The sequence below is a fragment of the Caenorhabditis elegans genome, chromosome IV (genome assembly GCF_000002985.6).
Source record: "Caenorhabditis elegans chromosome IV".
Lineage (NCBI taxonomy): Eukaryota > Metazoa > Nematoda > Chromadorea > Rhabditida > Rhabditidae > Caenorhabditis > Caenorhabditis elegans.
The window spans coordinates 12,075,699-12,092,289 of NC_003282.8; the positions used below are offsets into that span (position 1 = coordinate 12,075,699).

The 16,591-nt window shown below is 36.9% G+C and overlaps 7 protein-coding genes and 1 non-coding gene across 11 annotated transcripts; 5 read left to right on the forward strand and 3 right to left on the reverse strand.

Moving 5' to 3' along the window:
* The first annotated feature begins 98 nt into the window (after positions 1 to 98).
* K08E4.7 (BTB domain-containing protein) lies at positions 99 to 1,252 on the forward strand. Its single transcript, NM_001083226.3, has 3 exons — positions 99 to 261; positions 313 to 1,009; positions 1,076 to 1,252. Exons 1-3 carry the CDS (start codon positions 119 to 121, stop codon positions 1,214 to 1,216), a joined length of 981 nt encoding a protein of 326 aa, NP_001076695.1. The 5' UTR covers positions 99 to 118; the 3' UTR covers positions 1,217 to 1,252.
* A 156-nt stretch (positions 1,253 to 1,408) lies between these two features.
* Positions 1,409 to 2,464, reverse strand: tmed-1 (GOLD domain-containing protein). Its single transcript, NM_069887.6, has 3 exons — positions 2,301 to 2,464; positions 1,952 to 2,251; positions 1,409 to 1,884 (listed from the first exon to the last, which is right to left on the reverse strand). Exons 1-3 carry the CDS (start codon positions 2,460 to 2,462, stop codon positions 1,642 to 1,644), a joined length of 705 nt encoding a protein of 234 aa, NP_502288.1. The 5' UTR covers positions 2,463 to 2,464; the 3' UTR covers positions 1,409 to 1,641.
* Positions 2,465 to 3,774: 1,310 nt separating this feature from the next.
* Positions 3,775 to 8,664, forward strand: lex-1 (Tat-binding homolog 7). 2 transcript variants are annotated; one of them, NM_069888.9, is made up of 8 exons: positions 3,775 to 3,902; positions 3,949 to 4,082; positions 4,130 to 4,347; positions 4,390 to 6,460; positions 6,517 to 6,602; positions 6,661 to 6,807; positions 6,854 to 7,808; positions 8,180 to 8,664. In NM_069888.9, exons 1-8 carry the CDS (start codon positions 3,777 to 3,779, stop codon positions 8,316 to 8,318), a joined length of 3,876 nt encoding a protein of 1,291 aa, NP_502289.2. In that variant the 5' UTR covers positions 3,775 to 3,776; the 3' UTR covers positions 8,319 to 8,664. The 2 variants fall into 2 exon arrangements, with proteins under 2 accessions (NP_502289.2, NP_001122768.1); NM_001129296.5 differs by having other exon boundaries at positions 4,396 to 6,460; positions 8,180 to 8,660.
* Positions 8,665 to 8,779: 115 nt separating this feature from the next.
* repo-1 (Splicing factor 3A subunit 2) lies at positions 8,780 to 9,622 on the forward strand (the record flags this gene model as incomplete). Its single annotated transcript, NM_069889.7, has 2 exons — positions 8,780 to 9,336; positions 9,419 to 9,622. The coding sequence occupies 2 exons, from the start codon at positions 8,780 to 8,782 to the stop codon at positions 9,528 to 9,530; spliced, it is 669 nt and encodes a 222-aa protein (NP_502290.1). The 3' UTR covers positions 9,531 to 9,622.
* Positions 9,623 to 9,721: 99 nt separating this feature from the next.
* Positions 9,722 to 11,325, forward strand: rbm-34 (RRM domain-containing protein). Its single transcript, NM_069890.9, has 3 exons — positions 9,722 to 10,711; positions 10,762 to 10,862; positions 11,147 to 11,325. The coding sequence occupies exons 1-3, from the start codon at positions 9,725 to 9,727 to the stop codon at positions 11,241 to 11,243; spliced, it is 1,185 nt and encodes a 394-aa protein (NP_502291.1). The 5' UTR covers positions 9,722 to 9,724; the 3' UTR covers positions 11,244 to 11,325.
* F11A10.9 lies at positions 11,011 to 11,130 on the forward strand. The gene has a single exon (NR_003448.1). It is a non-coding gene; the product is annotated as a small nucleolar RNA F11A10.9 (small nucleolar RNA).
* Positions 11,323 to 13,329, reverse strand: F11A10.6 (Transmembrane protein 115; the record flags this gene model as incomplete). Of its 2 annotated transcripts, NM_001268689.5 has the most annotated exons (6): positions 11,323 to 11,733; positions 11,786 to 12,090; positions 12,140 to 12,256; positions 12,313 to 12,591; positions 12,638 to 12,711; positions 13,213 to 13,329. In NM_001268689.5, the coding sequence occupies 6 exons, from the start codon at positions 13,322 to 13,324 to the stop codon at positions 11,550 to 11,552; spliced, it is 1,071 nt and encodes a 356-aa protein (NP_001255618.1). The 2 variants fall into 2 exon arrangements, with proteins under 2 accessions (NP_001255618.1, NP_001255619.1); NM_001268690.3 differs by lacking the exons at positions 12,638 to 12,711; positions 13,213 to 13,329 and having other exon boundaries at positions 11,550 to 11,733; positions 12,313 to 12,354.
* Positions 13,330 to 13,587: 258 nt separating this feature from the next.
* mig-32 (Polycomb group RING finger protein 3 homolog mig-32) lies at positions 13,588 to 16,515 on the reverse strand (the record flags this gene model as incomplete). 2 transcript variants are annotated; one of them, NM_001268691.2, is made up of 3 exons in its annotated part: positions 13,588 to 13,951; positions 14,266 to 14,741; positions 15,517 to 16,515. In NM_001268691.2, the coding sequence occupies 3 exons, from the start codon at positions 16,513 to 16,515 to the stop codon at positions 13,777 to 13,779; spliced, it is 1,650 nt and encodes a 549-aa protein (NP_001255620.1). The 2 variants fall into 2 exon arrangements, with proteins under 2 accessions (NP_001255620.1, NP_001255621.1); NM_001268692.3 differs by lacking the exons at positions 14,266 to 14,741; positions 15,517 to 16,515 and having other exon boundaries at positions 13,777 to 13,899.
* Between the last annotated feature and the right edge of the window lie 76 nt (positions 16,516 to 16,591).

Sequence of the window (16,591 nt, forward strand, 5' to 3'; positions counted from 1 at the left end):
GTTCGAAAAATAATACGTAAAACGTGTTTTATATACACGTCATTTATTTAATCACGGGAATCCAACCGAAACAAGTTGAAAATATATTATTTCAACTTTTGCTTATTCAAAATACACAATGGATGCTGAGAACAAATCGAATACGGATAACAATTATGGAGAAATTCAGCTGGTCTTCAAGCTGGTCGACAAAAAATACTTTTTCAATCCCTTGTTCCACAGAAGTGAACATTCCATTGCTAAGATACGGAATCTGCCATGGTTAGTTGCAAAACCTTTCATTACAGAAAACATAAATAATAGTTTTTTCAGGACGCTCTCACTTGTAAAAAAGGATCAAATTAAAGTTACAATTTCTTGTAATGAAGACTCGTCAAGTAATGTCTGGAAATGTGAAGCAGACATTGCTCTCGAAATCAACTACCACGATGTTAGATCGGACACTCCAACAAAAATGGAAACAATTTTCGAGGGGAGAAAATTTGATTTCAATAAAAGAATAATGGAGGAAACGGTGGAGCAATGGATCGATGTATTCAATGGAAAAATAGAACTCAAAGGAGCTATCACAGTGACAGCCAAAGTCAAGGTGACAAAACTCTATGGATATCGAAAAAGAAAGATGCTTGATTTTTCTACAAATCATCCGGATTACTTCGATGGAGTTCTCCTTGTTGAGAACAAAAAGATTTACGTCCAAAAAAGATACCTGGCAACGAAGTCGACTTATTTTTGGAACATTTTCTTCGGTGATTTCAAGGAGAAGGAGCAAGAAGCCGTCGAAATCCCTGGAGTTAAATACGATGACGTCATTCAATTTCTGAACTTCATTCACCACACCGACAGTCAAATTAATATTGAAACGATTGAGAACATGATGGTACTTGCTGATTTATTCCTAATTGATTGTCTTATGTGCTGTTGTGAGAAAATTCTCATCAAAGCGGACTCGGTCAATTTGGCGAAAAAATTGATTTGGGCTGAACGATTTGCTTTGAATGAATTGATGGTGAGTAATTTTGAGTTTTTTGATTGAAAATTGTTTAGAAGAAATTCAATAAACACAAATTTTCAGGATCATTGTCTCGACGGTTTCAAGAAGATGCAAGATTTTGTGGAGTTCAGAAAGAATGAGTTCTATGCTGGAGTCTCCGATGATATCAAATCAACACTCTTGGATCGTGTCATGAAAATCAAAGGATATCGTTACTTGTAGTTTTATGTCTATTCGAATAAAGTTTTTATTAGTTGTATACAAAGCTTGACTTATTTTTTCCTGCAATATGCATAAAGTATGCATGAAATTCCCCATTGTTCACAAAAAGGTCCAGAATCTGTTTTCTCTCTTAATAATGCTTGTTCAACTTAAATACGAAGATCGAAACAATGAATGATAACAAGATTAATTATCAAAATGTTTCATATGGTAACGAGAAAAACATACTTGATAACAAAAAATCGATTGCAATGAATATAATCAAGCGCCCAACAAAAAATCTGGAAAATAGATAAAAACAAACCCATAACTTGATAAATTATGCACATTATTATTTGAGTTAAAATTATGACTTAGAAAAGGGATTCGGAGGGGAACAAAACATCGGTGATAAATAACAATAGATACTACAAAATTGGGAAAATTTAATCAAATTTTCCTTTTCGGAGAACTTTTCCAATTTTTGAGTTTTCTTCGAAAAGGGATCGAATCATGAAGACTTGAACTCCGGCGACACCGACCATCACGAGAGTGTGAACGACGCTCCAGAATGTGACACGATCAAAATTTGCGCTCATGACTGCGCGATCTCGGGCTTCATGAGCTCTGAGAAGAGCTTGATGATATTCCACTTTGTTTAGGTTATTCTTGATTCCATTTGCTCGTCGCTGAAAAACAGAAGCAATAAATAAGGCTTTTAAACAAGAAATACGTACGATTAAAATCTAAACTTACATGGAATTCATCAATGGTAACTCCAAGTTCATTCATTTTTGCAGAAAGATCAGAATCAGTACGTGCCATTGCAGATAAATCGGCTTCGTCGAGGTTGCCATGTGCATCAAACAAAAATATCTCGAAAAATACAACTTTTCGAGATTGATAACTGAATGAATTATCGAAGCAGACTTGATAATCTCCTGGTTGATTCAGTTCAATTCGATGGGATCCGTCGACTTTCAGCTGGTCCTGCTTCAGAATGTTCGCCCCGTGAAGTATCATGAAATTGATATTTAAGTCACCACCGTCGATTACCTGAAATCAAGATTTAAAATGCAGCAAATGGTTTAGAATTATAAAATACCTGATAATCAACTTCGAGGGTTTTGTGTTTTGCAAGATCCACAGGTTGAAAAAAGCACTGGAATTTTCCGGCAGGAACTTCGACTGTAAAATCGTACTCTCCACATAGAATAAATGGAGTGATGAGAAGAATTACAGTGATTATATTGGTGAATTCACCCATTGCTGAAATTAATTGATTTTAAGAGAAAGCCAACAAATTGACGATGCATTTTTGTAGTAAAGCTATTGAAAACGAGGCAATAACATATTTTCAAGACAATAATTTCAGAATTACAGCTTCGGAAAATTGTTTAATGCAATTATTTAATTCATTTATATCTTTAATTTTATAATAAATAAGATAAAAACAAAAAATTAACGAAAAACTCGCATAGTTTACGTGTAAATCTTCAGAGTTTGTCTGTGTCCAATAGAGCGCGATTACACCTATTTTTTTTCAAATCAGAATTTTTCTTTCACTGGCGTGATGGAAAGATAAATTACGATTAAAAACGTTCAATAGGTATAAATTTAATTTTTAGTATGTTTTGAAGTTATTTTCATAAGCTTTTAACGCAGAAAACACGACACCAAATAATTTCTGGGCCTGCTTTACAGGAACATTTTCAAAAATAACTCTTGGGTCTTGAAATGCTTACAGTAGTCTTCAGATTTCTTTTTTCCAGTTTTCATTTGTTTTGCGCATGCGTTTTTTGCGATAAATTGTTTAATTTCCTTCACAAATACATTATTTTTACATCCTTATACGTAGAAAACGACGGTATTTCAATTTAGGTAAAAATTTTCAGAGTTTACTGTGTGAAACATCTGAAAATTGATGCCACATGAAATCCTGAGTATCTTCTGTTCACAATTTATTGGTTTTAAACTTAAATATTGGTTTTGATCAGATTTTTTTCTAATTATTTCGAAATTCGGTTAGCCAACGATAGTGAGTAAATATTGTCAATTTCCACAATTTTCCTTTCGTCCATTTTTCTTCAAATTGATTTGATTATTGATTATTTTTCTTATAATTTTCTTGAATTTAAATTCCCCAGTCTATAGAAATTAATTTTAAACTAGTTCTCATTTTGTGTTTCCATAGAGCGCATTTACACTCTTCTCATGCACTTTTCCCCGCCTCGTGCCTGCCTCTCCCATCGCTCGCTCTCTCCAGCCATTCTCATTTCCACATTTACTTTTCACCCAACGATTTCATTTTCGAAAATGTTTTCTGTATAAAATGCATCCGATTTTTACAGTTTAGCTTTCGTTTTTCGTAATGGAAATATAGTAGTTTCGGTTTCATCGATTACTGCTTCATTCTGTACTCTCCCATAATTTTAAAACAAAAGCCGAATTCTTAGATTAAAACATCTACTTATTCCTCCACTATTATCTTTTCTCATCTCGATAAATTAAAATAAGAATTTTTACGTATCATTTTCACTTGTTACATTATCGATTTTTCGAAAATTTCAGCTTTTCAGAGATGCCTCGCTCAGACGGATTTTCTCCGCGCAAAAATTTGCGGAGATCTGCTCGAGATCACTCGCGTTCGTATGCGGGTCAGTGCAACGAGGATTTTGATGACATGTACGCACCATCAAGCAGAAGAGTGAGTTAATTCAAAACATATACATTTTTAAATTGACTATTTACAGAGAAGCAGCGGTGGTGTAGATGGAAATGGGTACACACGTTCCGGACGGAAAATTAATCACAATCGTTATTACGAAGAGGAATATCATGAGGCAATTAGCAGCGAGGAAGATGAAAGACGATATCGAACTCGAAGGTTTTTTGATAATTTTGACAAAAAATATTATAATTGTTAAAATTTAGAAGCTCGAATTCGATGACATACAGACAACAAGTAATGCAGGCGATAGATGAATCCAAGCGAAATCAAAAAGTGCCGCCTGCAAAACGAAAGCGGATATATTTGTCTGACGAGGAAGAGGAAGATTTTGCTGAAGCGGCGCACGTTGAGAACACAGTCCCCGAGCGTGCAACTCGACGTAGCACCAGAAGACGTTCATCAATGCACGAAGAACTTGGAGGTACACGAATCGCATAATTTCAAAAATATAAGCGAATTTCAGTTTCAGAACAGGAAGAGTCGCCGGTTCGCAGGACTCGCAAAGCCGCCAAGCGCCTTGGAAGTGAGCAACCAGAGGAAAATCTAGCAGCAGATGATCCGTTGCCAATGGAAGGAGGTGGCGAGATTGTGCTACCAATTGCTGAAATTGATGGAATGGCTGAACAAGAAAATGAGGACTTGATTGAGAAAATTGGAAGGGAAGAAGAGGAGGAAGGCGCTGAAGAAGATGAGCAAAGCGGTGAAAAAGATCCAGAAGAAGAAGAGGATGATAGCAGCAATGCAGAAAGTTCAGAGGAATCAACTGCTCCACGTCAATACAGTCTTCGCCGCCGTCAACCAGTTGTCCAGTTCAATGCATCAGAAGCTCGTGAAAATCGACGGGCTCGTCTTGAACATCATCGGGTTGCAAATCAAAACAGACATCACCGCAATCGAAATGGATCTCGTCGAAGACGAAGCGATTCGGATTCTGATAGTGATGATATGGTGCTTCCGAGACCTGATAAACGTCAATCGAGGCCTCATATGCATAACCGTGGAGAACGTGAACGTGGTCGATTTATGCCGATCAATATGACCGAAAAAGAATTGCAGTCTGCCCAACACATTCTGATGGATCGAATGAGAAAAACTGATGCTGGTCAAGGTGCAAGTGACATTGATCCAATGAGTGTTGATTCGTCGGTTGGTTTCGATCAAGTTGGAGGACTCGGTCATCATATTCAATCTCTCAAAGAAGTTGTCCTTTTCCCAATGCTTTATCCTGAAGTATTTGAAAAGTTCAGAATAAATCCGCCAAAAGGTGTCGTATTCTATGGGCCCCCAGGAACCGGAAAAACTCTTGTTGCACGTGCTCTTGCGAATGAATGCCGAAGAGGAGCCAACAAAGTTGCATTCTTTATGCGAAAAGGAGCTGATTGTTTGAGTAAATGGGTCGGAGAGTCTGAAAGACAACTTCGACTATTGTTTGATCAAGCATATGCCATGCGTCCATCAATTATCTTTTTTGATGAAATCGATGGTTTAGCTCCAGTTCGTTCTTCGAAACAAGATCAAATTCATGCGAGCATAGTGAGTACATTGTTAGCACTGATGGACGGATTAGATGGTCGAGGAGAAGTTGTTGTAATTGGAGCTACAAATCGATTAGATACTCTTGATCCAGCTCTACGAAGACCAGGACGTTTTGATAGGGAACTCCGTTTTTCCCTTCCTGATTTGAATGCCCGACGACAAATTTTAGATATTCACACTTCCAAATGGGAGGAAAACAAACCGATTCCGGAAACACTCGATGCTATTGCAGAGAGAACTAGTGGATATTGCGGTGCCGATTTGAAATTCTTGTGCACAGAAGCAGTTCTTATTGGATTGAGATCTCGATATCCTCATATCTACATGTGTTCTGAAAGGCTGAAACTCGACGTTGCCACCATTAAAATCACTTCTGAGCATTTTGGACATGCAATGCGGAGGATCACACCTGCTTCCAGACGAGATCTTACAATTCCATCGAGACCATTGGATGAACGAACTTCAATTTTACTTGGAGATACTGTGAGCAACTTGATTTCGTTGAGAATTCCACAAGGATATCGATGCGTGGAAAATGCAATGGCGACAGCTTCAAGCGAACTGGAACAAGTTGTTAGGGCATTGGAACCTAATCCAACCGTGCCTGCTATTCGTCTTCTTCTATGTGGATCTGAGCAACTCGCGGACGGTGGACAAACGTCTTACGTTCTTCCCGCCATTCTAGCAAAACTGGATCATCTACCGGTGTTCTCTCTTTCTGTTTCAAGTCTTTTAACAGATGGACGTCCAGAAGAAGCATTTTCAAATGCAATTCAGTCGGCAATGCGTGCATCAGCAACCGGCCCATGTATCATGCTTCTTCCATCAATCGATGAATGGATTAAAGTCATTCCTGTATCAGTTCAACATATGCTTATCACATGTCTGGAATCAATGACTGGTTTCACGCCGATTCTTTTCCTATCGACGCTTGACACTTCGTTTGAAGATGCGCCTGAATATGTCACGGAAATTTTCAGACATGCAAACTGTATCACGTGAGTATAACTAGAAATGTGTTTTCAGAACATTTTTAAAATATAATAATTTTCAGTTTGAATCCTTCCCGCCGAACAATTCGTCAAAAATATTTCGAGCACGTTATTGAGAAGATTAACACTCCACCAAAAGTATTTGATCGTAAGTCTCAACGAAATACAATTTTTTAAAAATTTTAAATCCTTTGTCCATATTTCAGCAACAGTCTATGAGATGCCTCTACCAGATGACGATTCTCCCGATTCGAAGCCTTCTAGAAAGCTCAATGATGACGAGACAAGAGAACTTTTGAAGATGTACACTGCTTTGCAGCGACAAATGAGATTATTCTTCAAAGAGAGGCTCAGTGAGTTTTAATATTCCGCATGCTCAACCTCATTGAATATTTTCAGCACGTCTTATGCGAGATCGTCGATTCGTTGAATTTGTCGAGCCCGTGGATCCGGATGAGGCTGAGGACTATTATGAGATTATCGAAACACCGATTTGTATGCAGGATATTATGGAAAAGCTGAATAATTGCGAATATAATCATGCGGACAAATTTGTTGCTGACTTGATATTGATTCAAACGAATGCTCTCGAATATAATCCGTCGACAACAAAAGACGGAAAACTGATTCGTCAAATGGCAAATACACTTCGAGATGCAATTGATGATCTGATCGAGTGTGAACTTGACGAATCGTTTGTCGAACGAATTGAAACAGTTTCACGAATGCTACAAGACGCTGGAGTAACTCCAACCTCTGATAAATTACTCACAGAAATTCCCAAAGGTTTTGCCCGAAAAAAGGCGTGGTCTATGACCAATTCACTTGCAAAAGAAATTGAGCAATGGACATCAGAGCGTGAAGCTGAAAATCAAAAAATGTTGAGCAAGCTTGGTGTAGCTGCTCCAACATTGGAACTCGTTGTTGTCCCTGTAGAAGATATGAAAAGTGAAGAAGGAACGAGCACATCAACTGATGGAGTTCCAGCTTCTGCTGGAAATAAAAAGAAATTGCTCAAAAAGAAGAAGGGTCAAAAGAAAAGCAAAACCGGCGAATCTGAAGAGCACGATGAAGATAGTACAGTTGAAGACGCAGGAGAAGATACAATTGTAGAAAATCTTGAAATCAAGAAAAATCAGGAAACTCCAAACAGTGAACATGATATCGAGATGAAAGATGCTTCTAAAGATTCTACACCTTCCGTGCAAATTTCGATTGCTGAGAAAGAATTGATAGTTTCGAAGCCAGCAACATGCGAGCTGATTCAGTGTTGTGTCGAAAAGTCGGAGGGTTGGTCAGTCAGCGAGTTGGAACGTTTGTCTTCTGTTCTATCACATACAATTGAACGATTCCGGTGAGTTATATGATTTTTTATTACCTCGCTGTTCTTTTTGTTTGAACTAAAAGGAAATGTTAAGGATTTTTGGAACGTTTTAAAACATAGAAAACATTTATTATGAAGGTTGTTTATATTTTTGAAAATTTCAAAAATTGATAATTTCGTTATTTTGAAAAAAAATTGAAATTTTCAATAATTTCCGGTTAATTGAAAAAATTTCAATTCAATTGAAAAAATGCTCGTAATTTTCTGTACATTTCTTCGGCTTTTCCGTGATTTTCCTATTTTGATATTTTCGATATTCTCTGAAAAATCCCGAAAAAATTGTAGTCACAATGTAGAATAAAATAAACAATATTTATTTTTAACAATTAAATATTATTCAGGGACGAATGGAACCGCGAAAATCTACCAGCCCAACTTACCCAAATTGTACGTGAATGGCAAACAGCTGACGATTCGAACAATACAATTGTTAATGGAACCCTCAACAAATCGAATGGAAATCTTGCCAATGGACACTAAATGATGTCCCATCCTCCTCTTCCAATCTACCTCCGTTTATCGATTTTATAATTTCAAACTGAAATCCGTTTTATCATAATTTCCACCAGTTTTCCTCTTGTCAAAAACCCCTTTGTGCGAAAGAAAACTTTCAAAATAAGTGCGGCTACCGTGATACTCACCTATTTTTCTTTGTCCATTTTTATTCAAATTAAATCTCTACCATAATTAATTCCCCTCCAATTTATTCGAGTGAGCATTGCCTGCCTCTCGGGTGTATTCACGTGCCCTTCTATTATTTCATTAATCTTTTCCATTATCTTTAACCTGGTCTTTCGAAAATGAGTAAATTGTGAATCATTCGATGTTTAATGCTAATACCTATTTTTGTTTTAATGATCCGTTTAACTTCGGATATTTATATATTTTCGATTTTATTTTAAATTTATAATATATTCAATCATCTAAACTTTTTCTTTCAGATGGACTTTCAGAACAGAGCTGGAGGAAAAACGGGAAGCGGAGGAGTGGCTTCGGCCGCCGATGCTGGTGTTGATCGACGGGAACGGCTCCGCCAGTTGGCTCTAGAGACAATTGATCTTCAAAAGGATCCGTATTTCATGCGAAATCACATTGGAACGTACGAATGCAAGCTGTGTCTTACTCTTCACAACAATGAAGGATCTTATTTGGCACATACACAAGGAAAGAAGCATCAAGCGAATCTTGCACGGCGTGCCGCTAAAGAACAATCTGAACAACCATTTCTACCAGCTCCACAGAAAGCTGCAGTTGAAACTAAAAAGTTTGTGAAAATCGGACGTCCTGGATACAAGGTAACAAAAGAACGTGATCCAGGAGCTGGCCAGCAAGCACTTCTCTTCCAAATTGATTATCCGGAGATTGCTGACGGTATTGCGCCACGTCATCGATTTATGTCTGCTTATGAGCAAAAGATTCAGCCTCCAGACAAGAGATGGCAATACCTCTTGTTTGCTGCTGAGCCGTATGAAACGATTGGATTCAAAATTCCATCAAGGTGAGGCTTTACAACATTTTAGCACTTTTCTATCTCATAGTTACGATTAAAAAAATTGTATATACCAAGTAATTTTTTCCAGAGAAGTTGACAAATCTGAAAAATTTTGGACGATGTGGAACAAAGACACGAAGCAATTCTTCTTACAAGTCGCATTCAAATTGGAACGACTCGATGATCAGCCGTACTATTGATACTCTATGTTTTTATCTTTTTGATTTCAAAATTCAAAACAATTTTTTCGTGTTTTTCGATGATCTAACAATAAATTATTTTCCTTTTTTTTAATGATGATATTTTATTTAAATCAAGTATAGGTTGACTGATCCGTCTACAATGTCTATTCAATTAAAATTATAGTTTTCATAGTTTAAAAAATCAGTTTCAGATGGCGAAGAAGGTTGTCAAAAGAAAAGCTGAAGCAGTGTCCGCTGACGCAGAAGCCGTTGCAGAAGCTCCGAAGAAAATCAAGAAGCAGAAACCAAGTCTTCCAGTCTCTGAACCTGATAATTATCAGGCTGGTGGATTATCAAGTCTCTTCGGAAAGTCGTCAGAAGGAGCAGCAGTACAAGAGGAAGTTGTGAAGGGAGATAAAGTAATTGAAAAACCTAAAAGAAGAAAGTATGATCCAAAAAAAAAGGCTGAAGAAGAGAAGGCAGCTGATGCTGCTGCTGCTGCTGAAGAAGTTGCACCTGAAACAGAAGGAGAAGAGAAAAAAGATGAAAATAAGGAAGGAAAGCGAGACAGAACGAAGCAAAGAGAGAATAGAACTCTTCAAAAGTCAAATGCACGTGCTTCAGCTGCTGAAAATGCTCTGACTGTTTTTGTTGGAAATATGCCATTGACAATGAACGAGAAATCAGTCCGTCGAATTTTCTCCGACTTTGGAACTATTTCCTCTGTCCGTATGAGAAATCTGCTTCCTGCGAATGAGAAATTGACGAAACGAGTCACTCATTTGACAGGAAAATTGAATGACAAACAGAGTTCTCTCACGTTCTATGTGAAATTCGGAGCAGAAGAATCAGTGGAGAAAGCTCTGAAGTACAATGGAACCAAGCTGGACGATCATGTGATTCGTGTTGACAAAGTTGGAAGTAAGAAGAAAGAATTTGGAAAGGATATGGCCATTTTTGTTGGAAACTTGCCGTTCGAGATTACCGAAGATGCTCTCATTACTTTTTTCTCTGCACAAATCGGACCTGTCGAGGCTGTCAGAATTGTCAGAGATAAAGATACTGGAAAGGGAAAAGGATTCGCGTTTGTCAATTTCAAACAAGATTCTTCTGTGAGTCTTGCATTGAGCATGGAGACTATCAAAATGGAAAAACGCGACTTGCGCATTACAAAAGTTATGAAGAAGGGACATTTGACGGTTTGTTTTTTTTCTTCGAATAGTTCTTCAATTTATAATTTGTTTTTCAGAAGATCCAAACTGCTAAAAAGCGAACATCTCACGGAAAGAAGAACCAGAATGAAATTACTGGAAAATTGCACAAGTTCAAGTTCTCCACCAAAAAAGAAAGGTTTGTAAATATGTGGCATTTTGTCAAAGGGCCCGCGCGCGCAATGTCATTGCCCGGTTCTTCTCTATTTAAATCGTTCAGCGTAGCGCAGTTGGGTGTGCGTTTGTACTCGAGGTCGGCGCCCACGAGTTCGACCCCCACTGCTTGCACGACTGCAACCTGCTTTCGGAACTTTACCGTCTGCGGTACTTGTAGTGCTATATGAGCGTGGGCCCTCCGTGTGCGTGTAATTTAATTGAACTAGCACTCCGTTGGTCACCGGATAATTTTGTTTTTCTTTTCAGAACAACTGAGCAAAATGATCGTCGTGCCTTGAAGAAGTCAGCGAAGAAAGCCATTGCAAAGAAGAAGGCTGCAAAGAAGGGACGTCTGATGGCATAGGTTTTTGAATATTTTGTTTTCATCTATAACTTTGTTGATTTGTTTTGTTTTGTTATTTTTATCACTATAAAAACAGTTTTTTAAATCTAATATTTTATTCATCAAACAAAAAACTATCACAGAGAAAAATACAATAAATGCAAAAATTACTCACAGAGAGGGAAGAAGGCAATAAATGAAAAACACCCATGAAGAACAAGGAAGCAAAATGAAGCGAAAGAAAACATAAACGAGAGTAGTCGAAACTAGAGATCCAAGAAATACATAATTAATGAATGTTAATAAAAAAGGAACCCAAAAATCTATTTATGCCATTGATTCTTTGTCCATGGCTGGTTTTGAAGAATGTACATTTGATACAGGGGGCGGAGCAACTACAGTAACCTCAGTCGGCTCATCATCGTCACCATCGTCCCAGTTTCCGTAGCTGGCAACTTCTGCTGTTCGAGTCTTGTTCAATCGATCGTTCAACTCTTTCAATGCTTTTTGTCTGAAAAAATTAGCATTTTAACTGGAACAAATCAAAGAAATCAAATATTTACCTCCGTCTCTCCGAGTCTTTTGCAGAATTCTCCAGCGCAGGCAAGTTGATTCCAACGGATCCTGATTGTAGAGAGTGAAGATCAACATGACGAACTTGTCGTTTGCAGACGCCCATTCGAGCAAGGGTTCTGAAGCAAACTTTTCCAATGAGAGTGAAGAAGAGTTGAGTGCGAGACGGGAAGAGGCTGGCCCACGTGAAGTGCTCACTGCCGTCTCCATAGATTTCGTCAGTTTCATGGGGTTTGTAGAAGCGAAGATAGGTCCAAGAAACTTGAACACCGATGGTGATTTGGAGAAATGACACCTAAATCAAGAAAAATTAAATTATTCCATTTGATTTTATAGAAACTTACAAAGTAAGTAAATTTGGTGAGAGCTAGAATAAATGAGACAAATATGGCCAAGAATGGAAGGTGAGCATATTTAATACGTCCAAGTGGTGTTGCCAGGACAATGGTGTCAGGAAGAAACTGAAAAGAGCCATTATTAAATATTCAGTTTCTTTCAGATTCATGTGTTTGCCCACCTGCTTCATGAGAACCATAACCGACGCACAAATCGGAGTCATACCAACAAGTGGTTCAATGTAGAAAAATTTGATAGAATCGAATAAAATGTAGGTGAGATATGCGAAGACTACGATGACAAAAGTGGTAACACCCTGAGTAATTGCATAAAGCTTCAGAAGAGACTCATTTGTATTGTTGAGACGGACGAGATTCGTTCCGAAATGAAGACACCAGACTGTCCACAGAACGTCGAGTACATTGTGACCGCAGAATGTGCTTGTCGCGATACGCCAAAGCTGGAAAAATGAAATTGTTTCTAATTCTGAAGATTTTGTTCTATACTTCAATTGAAGCAATTTGATAAGGGTGAAGCCATAAAAGAAGACGTGCAAAGTGAAGATATGAGATAATATAGCCTGGAAAATTGATTTTTTGTAACTCTATTAAATAATTATTTTACAAAAATGTCTAATTTTTGATGAGAATAATAAAAATAATAAAGTTTGGAGCCTTATTTCAGCTACGCGTCCAATTTTGCGATTTTGCAACAAAAAAACAATGCCCGGTCTCGACACGACAAATTTTATTAAAATGCGAAAAGGCGCGCACCTTTAAAGAGTACTGTAATTTCAAACTTTCATTGCTGCGGAATTTTTATCGATTTTTCACAGCGTTCCTCACAATTGGTTGAAATTTATTAGTTTTTTACCGTTTCATTCAAGATTTTTTAATAAATAAATATATTTTCATCGAAAAACCGATAAAAGTTCCGCAGCAACTAAAACTTTGAAATTACAGTACACTTCAAAGGCGCACACGCATTTTTATTTGCCGTGCTGAAACCAGATACGGTATTTTTGGCCCAAAAATCGCAAAATCTCACGTCTGGGTAATAATAATTATTGGCAAAAACTCACCAATAATTCGTAGCACAACAAGAAATCTGAACGGTAACGCATTATTCCGTAAGACGTCTGAATGCCGTTCCACGACGATTTGCAGATCGCCAAGCACAGCTTTCACTCCCATTTTGTCTGCAAATCCACTCGGCAATGTCTTTCAAAGGAATGGTGTAAACGCTGTGAGCTGGATTCGTCAAGTGCGCCCCACTGAGAACCTTTCTCTTTCACTCTCTCACTTACCAACACTATGTTATCGAAAAGCAGAACAAAATGTGGCTGGTGAAAACAGGAAATAAGCGGATATTTTGAAGGTGACGATAAAATCTCTCTCCAGAAGAAGAAACTTCACGTTTTTCAAATCGAAGAAATTTTAAACCAACAAAAAAATTTAATTAGACACGTGTTATTCATCTTGGGGTTTGGTTGTTTTTGAAAAAAAAATGCAGTTAATAAATATGAAAACATAGGAAATGAGACAAAATATAGAGATAGAGATACATGGTACAGTACTAAAACATGGTAAAACTGGGAATTTGTTCTTGAGAAGTTCAGAAGAAAGAAGAAATCGATAGAAGAAGATCATGTTCTCGTCATATGATATCGAATTATAAGTGGTTCAGATTTGGGTTGACCACGGCGCTTCATCATCCAAACAAAGCGAACCGAAAAGTCTTTTCCCATGAGTTGTCCGTCACAAAACATGTCTAAATCAGAATACCGGCTCTGATCGTCCCATATTTGAAGAGATAGGAATCTGAAAAAGAAGGAAAATTATAAAAAAATTAATTTCCTTAAAATTTTTAACCTGAAATAAATATTTTTTTTACATCTAGAAAAAATTTGTTTTTGAAATTTCGGAGAAATACCAAAACTTTGAGTTGTAATTGAAAAAAAGTAAAAGTGCGGCACGGAAAAATAGGCGTGGTTTCGGAGAATAATGCGCGGAAATTCAACTGAGGAGATCAGTCAAAATCGTCATATTGTTTCAAATTTAATTAATTTTTTCTTTTATGTTATCACGATAAAATTTTAAAAACCAAAATTTGAATACAACTTGAAAAACCTTACTTTTTCAAAGTATTCATAGTAGTCATCTCACTGCACCGAACATACGGTCGAGTGATAAGAGGTAGATTAGCAGTCCCGGGGAGTAGATTAACAGTCACTTGACAATCATCTCTATGATGTGAGAATCTAGGCCTTTCCAATGGATAACATCTATTTGTCCCAGTTATTCGTTCTCTTTCCAGTCGTTCTTTTCTCTCGCGATCTTCGGCTGCCGTATCAATTCCTAGAGCTTCTCGGCAGTCTCTTAGAAACGTTTTCCGTACGTCCAACTCGTTGTTCTCCATTTTTGGCACAAATTGATTGACAAGTTCATTGACTGCTCGATCATAAGTCACGTAATGAGTTGGATGAGATCCATGAATAAATGTTCCACATGTTGGACACGTGTTGTTATCCGATTCAAAATATGTTAGAAGACAACTCTTGCAGAATGTGTGCATACAATCAATTATTGTTGTTGCATCTACGATGTAGCCCTGAAAATATATAATTAAATTCTTGAAATATGGGTTTTTTGATTTTATGCATCTAGATTTAAAGTCTAGATCGTAACGAAAACTTCTAGAAATGAGAATGATTTTGTAGCGGAACCTCGTTATCTTTTTTCCTTTTCATGGGCTTCCAGGGAAGCAAATTATACAAATTTTGTCTCGCCAAGCACTCTGTATTTATAAGACTGTAGGAATAAAATTCACTTTTATTAGTTTTTTTATATAATTTTTTCCTATGGTGATTTCCATTTAGTTTAATGCCTTTGCTTGTGATTGAAGTATTTTTTTGTGAAAAACCAGAAAAATCAACAGAGATTTGTGCGATAATTGTTTAGTTTTCTACAAAAAATGGAATAGAGGAGATCAAACAACTCAAGGAAAGTTATAAAATTTTTTGAATAAATTTTTAACTTGTGTTGGTAATTTCCAAATTCAGATTATCCAAAAAAGTGATCAAATTTCCAAAATTTCTATTTTTTTCAAAAATTGCACTAAAAATTACCGAAAAACACTTCGAGAGGTTATTATTCTCTTTTATTCTGGTTCACAAACACGATGTAATTTTTTTTAATCAAGAAATCCTAATTCTTTTCAATTTTTTTTTATTTCAATCTTTTTTTTTTAAATACAGAAATTTCTGATAATTCAATTCAGAAAACTTCAAATTCAAAGTAAAAATTTAACCGATCTTTAAAGTTTAATTTATGATCTGGTTTTTTTTTTAAATATTTGGACTTATAAATTAAAACTAAAAACTCACATCACAAATTCCACACGTAATGAATGGATTCAAAACTTCCATATTATATTTCACTGTTGCTCTTCGAAAATTGTTCATCACTTTTGGTACACCATCTTCGGCCAAAAAATTCGCTTTTGGAAAATAAGCCATCATTTCGTCCCTCCTTCGTTGATTAATCGATGATATCGGACCAAAATTCCATTTACTGGCTTCTGCTTTGATTTTTCGTTGCCCATATTTCTGCCGCATCGATTCTTCCTTTTCTTGCTCTTTTCTCCGTTCTCTTCGCTCTTTTTTCTTCCGAAGTTTTGCCAGTTTTTGTTCAATAGTTAGTTTCGGACGATTTTTAGCTTCTTCTATCCTCCTCGCTTTACGTTCAGCTCGTTCACGAAGTTTAATTTCTTCTGCAGTTTCTTCTTCAACTGGCTTCTTTTTTCGTTTAGGAGGTAAATTTCTTCCATTCGTTTTTACTGGTGTAGATTCTTTTTCGATTTTCACTTTTGATACTGAATTTACAACAGCCTTGCGTCCTTTTTTCGAAGAAATATCTGATTTTGTTGTAGACGGAGACACCGAACGCGATGGTGATGGACTTGGTGATGTTGGTGGAGTTTCCGGCGGGCTTTCTTTTTTCTTTTTCTTCTTAGTTTGTAATTTCGCTGTCTTTTTGAACGTAGATGGATCAGGTGAATGTTCTCTGGATGTTATACCATTCTCTACTTCTCCATCTATTTTTTCCTCATTTTCATCGTCATCCATGATTTCTTGTTTAACTTGAAAAGATCCTCGTTTTGTCTTATTAGCTGCTTTTCCGCGATTCGTCGATGAATTTCCCCGCTTCAATTTCTTGGTTTGGGATGTCGATGGGCCATCGTAATCATCTTCAGAATCTGCATCAGATTCCGGTTCAGGTGAACGCTTCTTTTTTGAAGAAGGTGCACCTGTTGTTGATCTTCTCGTTACCCGTGATCGAGAAGATGAAACCGGTTCTGCAAGAGCTGGTCTTTTTCGAGTCATCTGAATAATGTTAGCTTAATATAACTCTATAAAATAAATTTGTAATGTTAATCAGTAAAATTGTGGTTTCAAACCA

Bases quoted from the DNA above. Each gene is read 5' to 3' on its own strand.
- K08E4.7 (NM_001083226.3), top strand. From the start codon at position 119: ATGGATGCTGAGAACAAATCGAATACGGATAACAATTATGGAGAAATT. The intron at 262-312 runs GTTAGTTGCAAA...TAGTTTTTTCAG, and splicing joins AAGATACGGAATCTGCCATG to GACGCTCTCACTTGTAAAAA. The intron at 1,010-1,075 runs GTGAGTAATTTT...ACAAATTTTCAG, and splicing joins TTGCTTTGAATGAATTGATG to GATCATTGTCTCGACGGTTT.
- tmed-1 (NM_069887.6), bottom strand. From the start codon at position 2,462: ATGGGTGAATTCACCAATATAATCACTGTAATTCTTCTCATCACTCCA. The intron at 2,252-2,300 runs GTATTTTATAAT...TCTTGATTTCAG, and splicing joins CCCTCGAAGTTGATTATCAG to GTAATCGACGGTGGTGACTT. The intron at 1,885-1,951 runs GTAAGTTTAGAT...TCTGTTTTTCAG, and splicing joins TTACCATTGATGAATTCCAT to CGACGAGCAAATGGAATCAA.
- lex-1 (NM_069888.9), top strand. From the start codon at position 3,777: ATGCCTCGCTCAGACGGATTTTCTCCGCGCAAAAATTTGCGGAGATCT. The intron at 6,603-6,660 runs GTAAGTCTCAAC...TCCATATTTCAG, and splicing joins TCCACCAAAAGTATTTGATC to CAACAGTCTATGAGATGCCT. The intron at 7,809-8,179 runs GTGAGTTATATG...AATATTATTCAG, and splicing joins CATACAATTGAACGATTCCG to GGACGAATGGAACCGCGAAA.
- rbm-34 (NM_069890.9), top strand. From the start codon at position 9,725: ATGGCGAAGAAGGTTGTCAAAAGAAAAGCTGAAGCAGTGTCCGCTGAC. The intron at 10,712-10,761 runs GTTTGTTTTTTT...TTTGTTTTTCAG, and splicing joins TGAAGAAGGGACATTTGACG to AAGATCCAAACTGCTAAAAA. The intron at 10,863-11,146 runs GTTTGTAAATAT...TTTTCTTTTCAG, and splicing joins TTCTCCACCAAAAAAGAAAG to AACAACTGAGCAAAATGATC.